Genomic DNA, 18,816 nt, shown 5'->3' on the forward strand with positions numbered 1-18,816 from the left:
AGATTGTTGTGAAACTTGAAAGGGTTCAGAAAAGATTTACAAGGATGTTGCCAGGGTTGGAGGATTTGAGCTATAGGGAGAGGCTGAACAGGTTGGGGCTGTTTTCCCTGGAGCGTCGGAGGCTGAGGGGTGACATTATAGAGGTTTACAAAATTATGAGGGGCATGATTAGGATAAATAGACAAAGTCTTTTCCCTGGGGTCAGGGAGTCCAGAACTAGAGGTTTAGGGTGAGAGGAGAAAGATATAAAAGAGACATAAGGGGCAATGTTTTCACACAGAGGGTGGTACTTGTATGGAATGAACTGCCAGAGGAAGTGGTGGAGGCTGGTACAATTGCAACATTTAAGAGGCATTTGGATGGGTATATGAATGGGAGGGGTTTGGAGGGATACGAGCCAGGTGCTGACAGGTGAGACTAGTTTGGGTTGGGATATCTGGTTGGCATGGACAGGTTGGACCGAAGGGTCTGTTTCCGTGCTGTACATCTCAATGACTCTATTACTCTATGACCTCATTCACATGATCAAAGCCGGTGAATATATTTTCACATGACCTTTTATCTTGTAAATTACCAGGCCATCATACTTTTCAATATACCACACTCCCATCACATGCTGCAGTACTCAACTGTCCTTCAACAGGGTTGCTCAGGCACTACTTGGTGGGAGTGGGAGACGCTCTGTGGAGCAAAAACCTGTGGTTGTCACTCAATATAATTGTGTCAATGCTTCTAGCACCACCAAACTATCAGTGCCCCTGTTATTGCTGGTTAGTTAGACACCGAAACTGTTGCCACTCATGCTAAGGTGGTACTGCCCAATTCTTTGAGTTGCTTGAAGGCACGCTGTAAGGTCATCTGCAGTTTACCCTGTGGAAGTAGGTATCTGCTGCAGCCACTGAAGTGACACTGTGCAGAAGCACTAGGACTGGTAAAGACACCTGAAAGACAGGTACTAAGCAAATGCCGAGAGTGAGTAGGCAAATTCTGTTTTATTTGAATTGGACGTGTTATTGAATCAAGATGACATGAAAAGATTTTTGTGGGTGGCTTTCATTTTTTGACGTGGGTCAGTGGATGCTGCGATGCAGCCTCTCACATGAAGGGAACATCGGGTCCATTATGGACTGGGGTAGTTATATCGATGTGAACACATCTACTTGGTCTTTGGCCATCTTGTTTAAAAGGATTCAAGATGCCATCTTTTGTTCTCCCATTTCCTTTTGGTTTGAGTTGCCCCCTCCAGATCCATGGCTGTAGACCCAAAATAACAATATTTGCTGTGGTGTCCATAACAATCACAAACTTGGAGCCTTCTTTTAGATTGCACTGAAGTGCTTTCCTACTTGTAATCTAGGTTTGTTCAATATATCGTATCAGTTTTATGATACCATGATCTTTTGCTATAAATTCTGTGTCCTATGATCCTGCTCCATTAGCTACCTGGCAAAGTTATCCTGACCAAATCACACGGCCTTTCATCCAGCCTGTCTGTCCTCAGGAAAGAACTGCCCTTATCTTGAGCAGTTATCCTCTGTAATCTCTTGGATGCAGCAATAGGAGATGTACTGTAAATCACTGATGATGTTTCTCTCCTGCGCCTGAAAGGAGCTGTTGATGTGGAAATGGAAGGAGCTAATGAATTTTACAACCTCCAGAAGGGCAAGGCTTGCAGACCAACAACCACCTCATTGCTGAGCTTAAGTTTCCATTAGCTGTGCTGCTGGATCAGTTATAGCTTTGCTAAGCGCTCTCTGAATACTTGTGTTGGGTAGGGTCTTCGCACCTATCGCATTCACAGCTACCTTCCCCCCAACCCCAACCCCCTCCCATTTATCTCTCAGCCACGCAGCCCACAAGCCTCATTCCTGGTGAAGGGCTTATGCCTGAAACGCTGATTCTTCTGCTCCTTGGATGCTGTCTGACCTGCTGTGCTTTTCCAACACCACACTCTTGACTTGTGTAGGGTCTTCCATAGATATCGTCCGCCATCTCCATTCTTGTACAGCTTCGCCTCTCTGCCATCTCTACTGCAATTCTTGCTCACATTGCAGACCATGCAGCATTGTTATCACAGGTCCCATCACTGGATCCAGTTTCAGTGCTGACTGAAAATATCAGCCTGTGAAAAACAGCTCTAAAGACAGCAGCTCAGCACTTCACAGTGGGGTGGCATGGTGGCTCAGTGGTTAGCACTGTTGCCTGTCAGTGCCAGGGACCCAGATTTGATTCCCGCCTTGGGTGACTGTCCGTGTGGAGTTTGCACATTCTCCCCGTGACTGTATGGGTTTCCTCCGGGTGCTCCGGTTTCCTCCCACAGTCCAAAGATGTGCAGGTTAGGGGAAGTGGCTTTGCTAAATTGCCCATAGCGTTCAGGGATGCATAAGTTAGATGCATCAGTCAGAGGTAAATATAGGATAGGGGAATGGGTCTGGGTGGATTACTCATCAGAGGGTCGATGTGGACTTGTTGGGCCGAAGGGCCTGTTTCCACACTGTAGGGGTTCTATGAAACCCAGGCTCATCATAAGCCAGTCAAAAACACTGAACATATTGACTCACTCTTAGCATAGTCTCGGCCCATCTTGCAAAAGAAAGTTTGATCATTCGTGACTAACAAGCAAATTTGTTAATGTCACATCACATTAGCTGGCATTGCTGCAAGGCATCACCATAGGGACCGAATCAGTTGCCTCTGCAGGACACAGGGACACCTACATCAGTGCTTTTCTCAAAAATGGTATGCGACCCAGGCCATGGTGAAGGTGATTGGCAGCACTCTGTGCTTCATCAGGAGGTGATCCAGCTTCCAGATTGTGGTTTCCAGTGGTGTAATGGATCTGATATTCAGGCACAGTGTCTTTGTCAAATAAATGGGGGGAGAAAACAGGAAGTGCTAGCAAAACTCAGCACATCTGGCAGTATTCAACAGCGCGTTGTTTTTTGTCCTGATTTTTTCCAAAATCCACAGTATTTTGTCTTTAAATTATTAAGACAGCCTATCATTCTGTGCAACTGATTCAAACACAGCACAAACAAGCAGGCCCCAAAAGTGTTGATACATTCATGAAGTAACATTGCAACTAACTATGTGGAATTACTATGAGCCATCACTTTCCTGTAGCAATGTCATGCTTTAAGACAGTAACAAAGTTTTGATGGTACTAAGTAGAGACTGGCTTATTTTAGACCATGTGGGAATAAAAAACCAAACTCCCGAATTCTGAAAATAGAAAAAAAACTGTTGTTGCGATGCCATAAAGTTAATGATTCACTGGTGACTTATTTCAAGTTGGTTCATCTCCATACTCCAAAACAACAGGACAGAAATAGAAAAGAAAACCAATGTTTTAACATTATCAATATCATCGACAGAAGTTGCAGCAAGTAAATTTAGATCTTACTAAATATGAACTGACTGTTTTCCTCTATGTCCCAGAGTGAAATTATGTGGTGTAATAAAACAGTTGGTAGCAACTGTGACAAGTACACTGTTAATATCATAACCTCTGAAAATGGAAAAAAACTAACTTTTTCAGATGCCTCAAGTCATCACATTTTGACTTTTATAGCTTCTGTTGTTTGTAACTGCAATTAGTGAGCATGAATCTCTGCAATCTCCCTGAAAGGACATTAAAACTAAAAAAACTCACCATCTTATTTTCTGATGGCACTGCTTAGAAGTAAAATTCACAGTTTTCATTTGAAGTAGGGTCACTGTTCTTCAAGTCTTGATGATTCAGCATTGGTTTTGTAGTTTTAGTACATGTAAGGTGTGGCGATAAACTGAGAAGCTGGATCGTTTTTAATATTTTATGATCTGGAGAAAAATGGCACTAATGACATGGGGTTGAGGGTTGAGAGGTGCCACACACGTTCATAGTTGCTTAAGGGATAAGGCATTGCCATTACATGGTTGAGCCAGAGAGGAGCTTCTTTTTGGATGACCGTTTCTCGACACTACGCGAGAGACTTCCCTCAACCTCAATTCATCCCGAATAAAACTGGTTATTAGGCTGCTGTTTGAGGAGGATGAGGAGGAATCAAGTGTAGCTGTCTCATCCCCACATCTCATTGGACTGCAAGTGTTTACCAATTCAGTGAGTGTTGCAGCATTAATAGATTGTTACTGTAACAAACATAGCAGGAGAATTTCCTTGAGATAAAGGTGATACAGATCTCAGACTGATCATTTGGATGGTTCCAGGCTCGGTTTTAATCAACTTCCACTTCCAATTTTGGCATCAAGGTAGTTTAAAGATGATTGAATACTTACTTTGAGGCATATTTTAATTAACTTAAAGATTAAAAAAGTCTTATTTCTGCTTTTGGAGACAGCAACTACTGTGCTCAGTTATTTTTTCCAATCTTGGACATATGAAAACTAAAACCAATAGAGAGAGAGAGAGAGAGAGAGAAAGGCCAGGATCTTGCTTCATACCTTCAATTTTCTTGTATACTGTAGAGAAAATAGATATCTCAACAAACAAAGGGTTAGTTGGCTTCAATTGTCACATGGTCGTTTCTACATGCCAAGTGACCCAAGTATGGTCATTGTGAGTGATTTCCAGTTTCCTGTAGATTTTGGCTTATAGGTTTGGATTACAACTGGGCACATCAAGCATTTACACCGAATTACATTCTCCCATTCAGTTGAGAACCCTAGTAACACTCAGGATGCTTTGCCAATGGGATAGGAGATGGGTCTTATTCACCCTCCTTCAAGATAACTGTTCCTAGTGACACTCTGAGGACATTTCAATGGCTATGGAGTGTAAAAAGTTCAATGATGCAAATCGTCAGCAACCTTTGGCTGTGCTTTCACCTCTGTGGAATGGTGAGGTGCCACATTTACAGGCCTCACTGTCATTTAATGCAGCTTTTGTGTGAAGAAAGTATAGGCACAGATGAAGAATTTCCAGCCTCATCATCATCGGCCTGTGTTATCTGTAGGAGCAGAAGGACTCAGAGCTCAGAAGGATTGGTGGCCATCCCAGCTCAGTAGTCGCTTGCTGCTCTGCAATGTCATGTCATCAGCTCAATTCAAGGAGCAACTATGAACGTGTGTGGCACCTCTCAACCCTCAACCCCATGTCATTAGTCTCATTTTTCTCCAGATCATACCTATTTGTATTGTTCCCCTGTGATAAGGAGAGACAAGCACCCTACGTGATGGAATTCGCTAATATTGCTAGCTTCGCTTTGGTATCATCAGTTAACCATCAAGATTTCAGAGTGTGATAGACTGCAAAGTTGTCTTGAAAGTTTTCAGCTTCTTGTGAAACACCATTGAACCTGAGAGAGGTCATGCTTTGTCCAGATTTTCTCAGCAGGCCAGTGCACTATAAGGGAGAATGGAGATGTGACGTGGCCCACTGTGTATTTCCTAGACTTGAGTGGCAGAGGGATCCTTTTGACAGCTGCCAATGATGTATAGATTTATGACTGATTCCATACTCTCATACACAAAGTAGGTGCAGAGTGCGTGCAGGTCATTTCCAAACACAATTCTTGCATATTGCTTTTAACCTCAGTATTATCCACGCTAAATTGGTTGTAATCATTAGTCACAGTTCAGGTTCCTTCACCTCTGTTGTCATCTGCAATCAAGGAGTAAGTTGATGGTGGGAAATGAACAATGCTTGGCTATTGCAACTTCTTTCATTCTTGAGATCTTTAGGGCTTATTTCCCATATTGGCGTGACTTTGTCAGGTTCAATAGCAACAAAAGTAATACAGCAGATATTTAAAAAGAGGAGCTGCATATATATTTTCAAAATGTGTCGCACACTCATGTCTTTGGAAGTTACAAACAGGCCTTCAGCAGTGTAGTTAATGCTGTAGGGAGTTGCAGATTGTGACAGTCTACATATTCTAGCAGCTAAGTACTGGAAGAACAAAAATGCAAAGTCATTGAGTACTGTGGATACCTTGACAGCCATGGGCCACAGCCACCTACTCCTCTTTAGCAAAGTTTATTCCAAGAGGATGCAAAGATTTGTGATCATGTTCATGAATGTCTGAGCCTTCAGGAGCACTGTTATCAGAAAGGGCTTGGAAGCCAACCCTTAGTGTATTGACCCTTCGATGAGGGTATTTCCTCCTTCGGGGTACAGCTCCATATCTATCCTCTCTGGAACACGCAGATGCATGTAGATGTGGAGAGGCATCTGCTGAAGTTATTGCCCCACTGCTATGACTGCTGAGCTAACGCAAGCTGCACATCCTTCTCAGAGGTTTAACTAATTTCAGAATAGGTACACTCCCATGGCAGAGGGAACCAATGTAGGCGCTAAGGTAAGATCACCCTTAGACATGACAAAGACACAAAATTGTAGTCCCAACAAAATCGGTGAGTTGATCAGGGGGTAATGCTCCTTTCAGTGCAAGCCTTTCAGTCTCATTCGAAACTTATTGGCTTCACTCTTCATTCTTCTCATTTCATGTCAGTTTGGTTTCCTTTAAAGGGCTACTAATTTCATTAAAGTACCACAATTGCTTCATACCAGTTCCATGGCAGTTCCTTGCTGGATGCAAGCAGCTCAGGGGAAAGCTGCAAGAAAGCAGGATTACATCAAGATCCTAACCCATTAACCTTTCTGTAATGTTCCCAATCTGAATGATCCAGATTTTGCCTCCAAATCACTGACAAAGTTCTACCAATCTATGAAGACGGTTAAAAGATTTCTCAAAATGTGATAATATCCAATACGAATGCAGACAAAGTAAGAAAAAACAATACCAGCAACTGAAATGATAGTCCCTTCATGTTGGTAAAAGGGATACATGGACTTTAGACCTACAGATAAAAGTACAAATTCAAAACCTTCACCAGGAATTTTCTCAGGGCTTCATCAGCTGGTATGACTGTACCTACTACAAAATTATGGTGACTGATTACAAGAAGCCCTCTGGTAATTCCTATTCTGCGCTCATTCCTGTTTCTTTATGAGAGGGGACCAACAATAGACATTTTACAATTGACAATTTTTACACTGCTCAACATTTTAATTATTTTTAATTCACCCTGAACGATACTAATAAAAGAAAAAGTTTGATTGTGTTTCCTGAAAATAATCTAATGCATATAATATTATGTTTGTTTTTTATTTCCTCCTTAATTCTGGAGTTATTAAATATTCATTCATAACAAGTTCAACATATTGTGATCATCACAGAGCTTTGCTAATGTAAGAGGGTAAATGCATGCACATTCAAGTGAGCTAAGTGGCAGTTGCATAAAAATTGTATATTTCATTGGTGACCAATCCTTTTGGCAAAAGATTAAATTCCCTTACCTGCATCTCAGGCCGTGCCAAAAGCAGAGAAATGTTCTTGCTTTCATCGCTGGTCAGCAGGGCCACAGCCTCCTCTCTGTTTTGAATCTCATTACCATTTATCTATAGAAAACATAGAAACGCAACTTAATTGACTTAAATATAATAAGTCTTGCTGTTGAAGAGGTATAAAGTTGACCATCAAACTGTGCAGCTTTTGACAAGTAACATAATTAATCTATTACAAATGATAGAATTCCAAACTGACTTGATTAAATAAAGTCAAAAACAAATATCTGTTTGTTCAAGTACTCCAACCTCAGTAATCCAGCAGATAATTCTAAGTGGCATTTGATGGACACATTTTTGAAAAATTACAGCATATAAAGTATGTTTGGTCTGATAATGTGGTTGATCTCAGCACAACTCCAACTCACGAATGAAAACGTAGGAGTCAGCCCCTGGCCATTTTCCCTCACAGAAAGAAAGACAGAGGTGCCAGCATATGGTGCTAGAATGGCAGGAACTACCATTTATAAGAGTAGTAATTATTTTAAAAAGCGCAAGACACAAAGATAGAGTTGAATCATTGTATTTATCAAACTGCCCGACTCCTTTTCGACAACATTAACAATATGTAAAATGTACCAGGGCAGCCTTAGGACAATCTTCGTTGCAAAAACTTTGAATGTTCCATGTAAAGTTCACTCTAAATGCATCACAATTGAATCACCACATTCAAATAACTTGTGGAAAATACAATGCATACATAAACAAAGTAAACAAACAATAGTAGAGAGAGCTGTTCTTTACCTGAATTATTCGGTCTCCTTCCCTTATGCGGCCATCTTTCGCTGCAATACTGTTGGGATCAATCTGTGAGTAAAGAGTAAATGGTAAATTTCTGTTTTAATTTTTAGATGCCATTTTGCACAAAACAGCATTTAAGGCCTGTAGAGTAGGTGTATTGTTCATACTTCTTCGCCATGCTGTTCTGCAACTGACAATTTGTAGGTTTACCTGTTATTATTCAGATTTTCCAACTTTTTTGACAGAGAAAATAAACCTGGTAAATCAATATGGAGGTAATTATGTAGGCAAATTCACATCTTACAATTTTCTGATACCCCCTTAAATAAAGGCAGTTTTGGTTTATTTTTTAAGTTAGAAGTCCAATATGAATGAGGACATTCATTTCCTGCAACTTCATCAACAATTCTCTTGTGGGATATGGATGTCGCAGGCTCAGTCATCGTTTATTGCCTGTCTCTGGCTTCCCTTGAACTGGTGGTAGTGAGCTGCCTTCTGGAATGACTGCAGTCTATGTGCTGTGGCTGGACTCACAATGCCTTTCGCGAGGGAATTCCAGGATTTGTATCCAGCAATAGAGAAGGAACGGCAATATATTTCCAAATCAGGATGGTGAGTGACCTGGAGGGATATTAGCAGGTACCAGTCCTGCTCAGGTATTCTGACAAACAGAAAACCATGCACAACATGTTTTATTACAATAAAATAGCTAAAGCAACTCCTTCCTCTTGCTGGTATCATTCATTTCCAATGTGTTTGCTCACGTGGAACCCTGATATCAAACCTCATCGGGCAAGCCATTTTTAGCCTATTGCAGGTGAATTCGCATGTAGTACTGGTGCAGGATTTACAGAATCCTTTTAGTGCTTCGTATAATTGAGTCACATGGTCAATGGTGTGGGAGGAACAATTTAGTGTTTGATTAGATTGGATTAGGTTCCCCACAGTGTGGAAACAGGCCCTTCGGCCCAATAAGTCCACACCAACCCAGACCCATTCCCCTACATTCACCCCCAACTAATGCACCTAACACTATGGGCAATTAGCAAGGCCAATTCACCTAACCTGACATCTTTGGATTATGGGAGGAATCCAGAGCAATCGGAGGAAACCCAGGCAGACATGGGGAGAATGTGCAAATTTTGTGACTAATGCATGAAAGTGGAGTCAGGCAGGAAATAATGTTAAAACAAACCTCAGGATGTTCAACAAGAAGTTACACCCACTAGCTGCACAAGGTAAAGGAAATAATATTAAACGTAACAATGTTAAGTGAGGACTTAGTGAATGCAACATGTGCTTCTTACCTCACTTATGTATATTCCCAAGTCATCTTCGTCATCTGTTCTATAGCAAACTGTGAGACCAAGCTTGTCTTGACTGTGTAATCTGTACAAGTCTACTTCCTAATCAAAGACAAATTGAGAGAGAATTCAGCAAGGCATTTGAACCAAATTGAGACTTTTCACTCAAATTCAGATCGGATGTTCAGCTCTGGTTACAATGCTTCAGATTTAATATTCCTTAGGTTGAGTTTCGCACAATATAGTGACATTGCAAGCACTCACATGAACCTATGCACCATGCAACAAAGATCTTGGTGGTCTTCAGGTCAGTTCATTCTAGTATGCCAGATTCATATACAAACTGCATTAATACAAAGATAACCGACATGTCCATAAATTTTGTATGGCATTCAAAAATGATGTCAACAATTAATGAAAGAAAAAAATGCATTTTTACCAATTTCAGATGCCTACCATTACTTGATGAGAAAGTCAGTGTTTTACTGTGTCAAAATGCATTCATTTTTCTTCAATTGCTTTCCAGTGTCTTTAAGGTAAGTCTGCAATAAATGTTGTTGAAACCTCACATTTTCAAGTAGTGACCCTGGGTTAGTGTGTAGAAAAAGTCTCTTTGATATGGACTGTATTTCATTTCCTGAATCAGCTCATCATAGAAAACACCTCAGGCTTCCAAATGCGTTAACCTTAAAAGGTAACATGACTTTTGACAATTGATTTGAATTTTACCCTTTTGCATATACGTACATACATATCTATCTATGCTATATACATATATATATATAAAATTGCGCTTTTCAACATTCAATTGGTGTGAAATTTGACTTCAGCAGGGCACAAAATTTGGATATCACCTCATTATGGAAAGTGAGCCTATGTAATTCTTTTAACAAGCCAAACATGTAAGAACCTGAAATTCAATGAGAATCAAAAAATATTTTTCTGCACATTATTGATGATCCCAAATAAGGATATATTTTCATTATTATTGTTCTCTATGTCAGTTCAGTTCAGGGTCATCTTCAAACATACATCTCTAAATCAATCTACACTGACAACCATTTATCACTAAACTTTCCTTATAATGTCAAATTTCCAACAAAGAGGGGCAAAACAATATTGTCTGTACAAACATTGTGTGTGTGTTGGGGGGGGGGGGGGGGGGGGGGGATGTCAGGCTTTAAATGAAACAACAACTTGGGACCTGGAATACAACATGTATCATTGAAACTGCGTTCCACAATGACAATGTAATGTCATGAGTGAATTGCAACTCAAGGAGTTGTAGTTAATGGGGATATGCCATGACCCTATTGAATGGTGGAACAATCTCGAGCGACTGAACGGCCTACTCCTGTTCCTATTTCTTACTGTTCCATGGTAAGAGATATCAAAATCATTTTTGCAGTCTTTAGCACATAGCACAAGAAAACTGATGCAAATACACTTGACTAGAAGGTGTGCGTACATCACAATTACTGATTTGGTGGTATGTAGATCACTGATTCTCGGACAGCCATCAACAAACTGAAAAATACATTATGATAGCTCTGTATGACCGCTGTCAGGCAGAGATAGTCAAACCAGCAATCTTCTTTCTAAATTTGCCAAATTTTGAAACTTGCTCAATAAGTTCACTCTTCCATGATACTTCTGCTATTTTTACATAAGCTCAAATCAATTTGCTAAGTGTTCTTTTTGAAACAACATAAATCATTTGTAAAATGGAAAGGGAGTATTACATGAGATTCAAAATCCAAATTATTAGCGATAATGCCAACTGCAGAAATGAATGACAGTTAGGAGCCTATTAAATGGGATAGAAGTTATTGTAGTTCTGGTGATAAAGTGGTAACAATAACCCAACGTTGGGGCTGTGAATTGCAATGTTAGATAGTCATATTACTATCCAGCTTTCTTCTTTGAACTGCAGATTATAGACAGCAGCTCAAGTTCCCATTACTTTATACCAACTATATGCAACATTTGTGGACCCTTAATTTAAAACGAATGTAAACAATCAATACAGTGCTTTATAACTAGTAAGCCAACAAACAAAATATATTCTGGAACCCTGACTTGGAATTTCATTGTGAATGTTTTTGTTCTCTACTATGATTGGTATGCTTCAAGCGGCATATATTATATTTTAAAACAAAGTTGCATTCCACAGCATTTTCTAAGTAAGCCAATCAGGTAGAATGAACCAACTTTGGAAATAATATTTCCCAATTCAATTCTTTATTGTCATATGTCTTCTAATTCTTGCATTTCATCCCTCTGAAGTAGTAATAGCAAATCACATTTAACTCCCCATGATTTCTGGACTATTTATTCTGCATTTAACAATGCATAATGTACAATAATTTTATGTACTTGCACATGTCAAATAAATTAACTTCAGTCTGTCAACATTTTCAAGTTTTTTTTTATGATATTGCAGGAATTGACGACTCGAGAAACCTTCATTTTAGTTTTTCATTTTTTTTAAGGTTTATGCGTTAACTTCAACTGACTAATTTCTGTCGAGCAGATGATACAGAATTTTAAGCTATGCAACAACATTCACATCTTATGTTAATGCCATATTATCTCTTTAGAAATGCAATTTTATAAATTATAAAGGAATTTAAATGTTAGAAATAAACAATAAAAACTACAAAAAGATATTTTGCCTATGCTTTCTTTCACTAAACTGTTGATTTAATACAGACATGTTTGCAGAAAATAGCTGTTCCTTACATTACTAACAAAACTAAATTCCATGCACGTTCATTGGAGAGAAACCCCATAAGGCTGACTTGATATTTTTCTTGCACAGTTCGACATTTCCATTACAGTAAATGGAACAAGTGTCTCTGTAGTCTGTTCAAAAGCATTTATCAACGGACAACAAAAAGTAACTGAGAAAGGTACTGGAGCTCTGCTTTGTTAGTACTTTGACCTCTCCATTGATCTTCGTCTTCAAGATTTGAACAAGCTTCTTTAGTGGCTCAAGCCATACTATCAGGGCATTAAGAGTTTCCCAATGCTCAGCTGTCTGTGTCATTGTGCTGCTCACCTTTAGCCACCACACAGTATATCAAAGTCACTATTATTAATGGTCTGGCATACATCAGCACAAAAGAATGAACAGCAAAAAGCTTCACTATTTCAAGCGTGATATTTTTCTTTTCATGTCGCATTAATTTTATAATTTAATTATTAACTGTTATAATTTCTGAGCTAATTTCAGCTGCTTTGATGTGTTGATGATATAGGTTATCAAAATAGCAATTTTGAAATTAATGACCTGAAAATAGATACACTCAACTTGTTATGCAGTTAATGACTTTTGAAAGTGTACCAATTTACTGTGAAGTTAGAGTATAATGAATGCTTCACAACATAATAGGAAATGCCGAGTCAGAAGCTGAAGCTTAATCTTTCCAGAGAAGACATTATTATCAAAAGCTGCACAGAACAGGGTGGAGAATTATTAAAACTCATCACTTGCTCAAAGCATTCCACTGGTACCCTGAAGATGAAGCATACTTCAGCACCAATTTACAACTCGCAATATATTCTCAGTGGTGACATAATTAAAGATTCTGTTGATTATGCATTAGAAACGAGAAAATAAAAATCTTTGTTCTGTTTTACTTGAAGCCTTGACATGTTTTGAAGACATACGTACTTGAAATCTTTCTGTTTCAAAACAAAGTTTGTACTTTATGAAATAAATTACATATTTTCCTACCAATTATAGATCAACCATAACTGAAGATTTGCACTTAAGAATTATGATTGCATGTGGAAAAATGTTCAAGATGACTGAGTGTGAATGGCTGCATACATCAAAAAGGTATTTTACAATAAAGTGAAGAAAATCTTCCAAGTTTTAAAATACACTGTACTTGATAGGTTTTTATTCTGAATGACCTTCACAAAGAGAACTCACCTCGTATTCTAACTCTTCTCTGTCCATTTCAGTTTGCAAACCCAAGTAGTCATTTGGATCGTAATAATCCTGTCCTGATGGATGTCTACCGTGAAAACAAATGTGAATAAGATGATTCACATTTCAAATTAATGTTAGTCAAGTACCACAACAAAATAATTAGAAAAGATGGAAGCAACAGTAATGTAGACTTCAACACATAAAAGTCATAGAACCATTTATTTTTATTGCAATATCTTTTAACAACCAAGCAAAAGGGATTGAATTAGTCATAGTCCATCCAGGCTCTAATAGCTGAGAAGGAGTTTCAGCAGTCAATCATATGTTTTGTTTTTGTGCAGTGCATATTGCATTGCAACTTATAATAAAGCGTACCCCTGTCCTCTCTAAATCATCCTGCCTGACACAGCACACATTTTCTAGCTTTTCATGAAGCAAAAAGCACAAGAACATCTTGCAAATCAATATTTATCATAAAACACAATTCAAACAAAAAGGATCTGCAGGAAACCTGACTGCTGGCATTGCCCAATAATTATACTTCCCAAACAGAACACCATGAACATTTTTTTTATTGTGTGACAGAAATTCTCGTTAATTCAGACAAAGAGAGTTGAAGTCAAGGAATCTTTCAATCTCAGTGGGGTGACTCAGTCCAAACTTTAGTGAAACCCTCCTAGCAGAATTGTTGATCCTTTTATATGTTTGAGACTTGAGCAGTTTTGACAGGTCTTATTATTGAGGATCCCTTAGTTGTCTTTAGAAGGTAGAGAACAGCCTTCACACTGAACTGTGTCAGCACATGCCATGTTGTTGCTCCCATTATGGTGTTAGGTCACTAATTTCCTTGTGGTATAGTGCATAGGATTCAGTGCTCTCAGCACTGTGGCCTGGATTTAAGACTCAGTTACAAAGTGAGGATTAACACCGCTTCTTCAAACACCATCTGCTTCGTCTGTGGCAATGTATGCAACTCCATCATCATGTAAAATCATCTCAGGATCCATAACTCAGCAGTGGAAGAAAGTCATTCTCGGTCTTGAGAGACTGCCAAAAAGAACAGGTCAGGGATTCCAAGATATTGATCCAGCATATTGACTCCTCTGAAGAATCATTGTGATCATATTAAAATATAGGTTTAATACTTCTCTACTGATTTGTGATCAAAATCCTCTTCTTTATGAACCAAAATAACACATCCTGAAAATTCAATTGTCTGGGTATCATGCAAATTTTGACAGTACTGACCAATTTCCTCACTGTCTTTGGCATTAAAATGAATGCATTAGCAGCTTTTCTAATTCAAATTATTTTCTTTAATGCATTGGCTATAGAAAAGCACCCAAGGTCTTTATCCTCTTTAAGTGCTATTTGCTGATTTGTTTGAGTAGAACTCCAATCCCATTACTCTGCTCCTTTTCACCACATTTCAGTATCACTTTAACATGTGACACAGTACCTCTGTCTGCTCTGAGCCAATGTAATTTCAATCAAATGTGAAGTACAACTCTTCCAGCTTTGTGGCCTGCACTATTAGAGCTACTGAAAGAATCTCTTCATAGGTCTGCTTTTTCAAAACAGTGTGTTATACTGAACAACTTTGTATGTCCTGCAGTGTTAATGCATTATCAATGGTCAGGTTTTCTGTTCTTTGTGAGAAAAGCTGGAAACCTTTCCCACACTTATAAAAATATCTTTTAGATTAATCTTTGTACAAACATTTCTATTTAAGATTTGTTTCACTGTCAAAAATATGGCGAATGCATGTTGTGCAATTTTAAAATTATAATAATTAATAATTATTAACATAATTTAATATAACTTGCAAATTTAAAAAAATAAACATTAATTGCTGACAAAGAATCACCTATACATACAGCATTTTTTGTTTGGTACCATGTTTTAACTTTTCTGTGGAATCAAATGCTGACCACATAAACTTCAACATAACAGGACCGTCAACATTAGGGAGCCAAATTCACATCAGGATATTGCTGTCATCCAGGATGTCATTAAATTAGCTCTTGTACTTTGCCTGGCTCAGTATCTTTTCCAAACCAGTGGTACATTAATTTCTCCATGAGTTGTTTAAATGAAATTACTTAACAAGCTGACAGAACTTAAAAATTGTATCCCGAGAGCCATTATGGAGAGAGAAATCTTTAAAATATCCCACTCTTACCTGCAATTTTGGAAATACTATGTTGAATATCGATTAACAGTTTCATACAAAGTTTAGCTTTTGATGCATATACTTGCGTGATTATAGCTTTTCTTCTGAAATCTCTCGGAAAACAATTTACAAGTTGTGAGAAAACACTGTGATCAACTTGACTGTGTCGTACTGAATGCAGTCTTGCATATTTGTTGTGTTATTTTTGTTTAATCACTAAATGTCAATTATATTTCAGGTCCTGGTGAGGCAGAATTACTGATCCCAACAACATGAGAAAAAACACATGTACCACAAATGACATGGTCACTGAGAAATTCCTGGTTAATAAGGGGCCCACTTTAATCATTTCAGCCTTCCCCACTGCTGGACAAATTAATTCCAATTTGTTCTGAATTTCTGAATGACCAGAAATATGCAAAAAAAAATCAAGGTGATGACGAGAGTCTAGAGACAGTATGTTCCTGCAAGGTAAAGGGCAAGGCTGAATGACTCGAGAAATTGGGGTTTTCATCAAGAACAAGAAGCAACATAAGTCAAGTACACACAGCAGGGACTGAGTGAATTCCTGAGTGAGTATAAAAACAGGAAGAATATACTCAATAGAGAAATCAGGAGGGGAGATAGGGGACCAGCGGTAGCTTTGGCAAATAGAGTTAAGGAGAATCCAAAGGGATTCTACAAATACATTAAGGACAAAAGAGAAACTAGGGAGAGAATAGGACCCCTTAAAGAATGGCAAAGCTGCCTATATGTGGAACTGCAGGAGATATGGTGATACTAAATGAGTATTTTGCACCAGTGTTTACAGTGGGCAAGGATATGGAAGACAGAGCATGTGGGGAAATAAATAGTGACATTTTGAAAAACACTGATATTAAATAGGTGGTGGTGCTGGATGAAAACGCGTAAAGGTGGAGTGCAGGTTCATAGTTCATGAAAGTGGAGTCACAGGTAGACAGGATAGTGAAGATGGTGTTTGGTATGCTTGCCTTTATTGGTCAGTGCATTCAGTGTCGGAGTTGGGAGGTCACATTGCAGTGAAAAGGACATTGATTAGATCACTTTTGGAATACTCATGCAATTCTGGTCTCTCTGACATTGGAAGGACATTGTGAAACTTGAAAGGGTTCAGAGCACAGTTACAAGGATTGCCAGGGTTGGAGAGTTTGAGCTAAAGGGAGAGGCTGAATAGGCTAGAGCTATTTTCCCCGGAGCATCAGATGCTGAGGGGTGACCTTATAGTGGTTTACATAATTATGAGGGGCGTGGAAAGGGTGAATAGCCAAGGTCTTTTTCCCAAGGATGGTGAGTCCAAAACTAGAAGGCACAGTTTTAAGATGAGAGGGAAAAGATTTATAAGGGACCTAAGGGGCAACTTTTTCATACAAAGGATGATGCGTGTATAGAACGACCTAGGTGGGTACAATAACAACATTTAAAAGGCATCTGGATGGGCATATGAAAAGGAAGGGTTTGGAGGGATATGGGCCAAATGCTGGTAAATGGGACTACATTAATTTAGGACATCTGGTCGGCATGGACGAGTTGGACTGAAGTGTCTTTTTACATGCTGTACAACTCTATGACTAACTGAACTTGAAAGTGTATCACTCGTCAGGTCCATTCTTCAACATCAGATCTTGCTTCAAACTAAACATGCGTAAGGCAAATCTCAGTGAACAGTCATTAAACAGAATTGCCTGTTTTCCCAAAGCATTGTAAATTTTGAATGAAGTCAGTGAACGTTCTTGGGGCCATGTGGTTCTCCTTGTTCCAAGAGGTTTCGTTTACATTCAAAATTCAACTTGGTCTTTTAGAAGCAAAATCAACTTAGGAAAAGGAAATGTTTAAATTTTCTTGCAATGTATTTTTGTCTGACTCTCTACCATTTCATAATTGTAGAAATGGTCAAATAATTGTCTCACGGATGCAACTGATTGGCATTGAGATAATTAGTTAATGTCAAAATTTAACTTCTATTTCTTTGCATTGTAACCCAAAGCAACATTCACAAGAACAGTTTCAAAAGACAAACATATGTATTGTGGAACAGTTTGAAAATAAGTTTTTGTTGCAAACGTTTCGTCCCCTGTCGAGGTGACATCCTCAGTACTTGGGAGCCTCCTGTGAAGCGCTTCTGTGGTGTTTCCACCTGCATTTATAGTGACCTGTCCCTGCCGCTTCCGGTTGTCAGTTTCAGCTGTCCGCTGTAGTGGCCGGTATATTAGGTCCAGGTCAATGTGTTTGTTGATGGAGTTTGTGGATGAGTGCCATGCTTCTAGGAATTCCCTGGCTGTTCTTTGTTTGGCTTGCCCTATAATGGTAGTGTTGTCCCAGTCGAATTCATGTTGCTTGTCGTCTGCGTGTGTGGCTACTAAGGATAGCTGGTCGTGTCATTTCGTGGCTCGTTGATGTTCATGGATGTGGATCGTTAGCTGTCTTCCTGTTTGTCCTATATAGTGTTTTGTGCAGTCCTTGCATGGGATTTTGTACACTACATTAGTTTTGCTCATGCTGGGTATCGGGTCCTTCGTTCTGGTGAGGTGTTGCAAGGACTGCACAAAACACTATATTGGACAAATAGGAAGACAGCTAACGATCCGCATCCATGAACATCAACTAGCCACGAAACGACATGACCAGCTATCCCTAGTAGCCACACACGCAGACGACAAGCAACATGAATTTGACTGGGACAACACTACCATTATAGGGCAAGCGAAACAAAGAACAGCCAGGGAATTCCTAGAAGCATGGCACTCATCCACAAACTCCATCAACAAACACATAGACCTGGACCCAATATACCGGCCACTACAGCGGACAGCTGAAACTGACAACCGGAAGCGGCAGGGACAGGCCACTATAAATGCCGGAGGAAACACCACAGAAGCGCTTCACAGGAGGCTCCCACTGAGGATGTCACCTAGACAGGGGACGAAATGTTTGCAACAAAAACTTCCAGCTTGGCCAACAGAACCACAGCAACGAACACCCGAGCTACGAATCTTCTCACAAACTTTGAAGTTTGAAAATAAATTTTAAAATAAATAAATAAATGCATGCACTTGAAATAAATTTTGTTTATTAATTAGAAATGTTTCCAAAATTGCAGCTAAGAGTACGATATAATTTTAAAGAGTTCTCTCGGTATAGTGATACAATTTTTACTAACCTCATTCAATTTTTTTCCCCAAATTATGGGTCTCCTGTTACATGAAAAGAAATTGAAAATGCTGTATATATTTAACAACACATAAAATTGAGGACTGTAACTTTTTAAAATCTGAAATGATAAATGGCGCTTATA

At 39.0% G+C, this 18,816-nt stretch overlaps 1 protein-coding gene across 7 annotated transcripts in view; it reads right to left on the reverse strand.

The window, feature by feature from the left end:
- The window catches only part of pdzrn3b (PDZ domain containing RING finger 3b), a 305,300-nt gene that overhangs the window by 10,654 nt on the left and 275,830 nt on the right, over positions 1 to 18,816 (reverse strand). For all 7 annotated transcript variants that reach the window (XM_043708361.1, XM_043708360.1, XM_043708359.1 and 4 more), the window contains 4 exons: positions 13,331 to 13,415; positions 9,394 to 9,492; positions 8,090 to 8,152; positions 7,298 to 7,399 (listed from right to left, as the gene is read on the reverse strand). In XM_043708361.1, the coding sequence (XP_043564296.1) occupies positions 7,298 to 7,399; positions 8,090 to 8,152; positions 9,394 to 9,492; positions 13,331 to 13,415 (349 nt within the window). The remainder of the gene's footprint in view (positions 1 to 7,297; positions 7,400 to 8,089; positions 8,153 to 9,393; positions 9,493 to 13,330; positions 13,416 to 18,816) is intronic.

The sequence above is a fragment of the Chiloscyllium plagiosum genome, chromosome 18, assembly GCF_004010195.1.
Source record: "Chiloscyllium plagiosum isolate BGI_BamShark_2017 chromosome 18, ASM401019v2, whole genome shotgun sequence".
Classification (NCBI taxonomy): Eukaryota; Metazoa; Chordata; class Chondrichthyes; order Orectolobiformes; family Hemiscylliidae; genus Chiloscyllium; species Chiloscyllium plagiosum.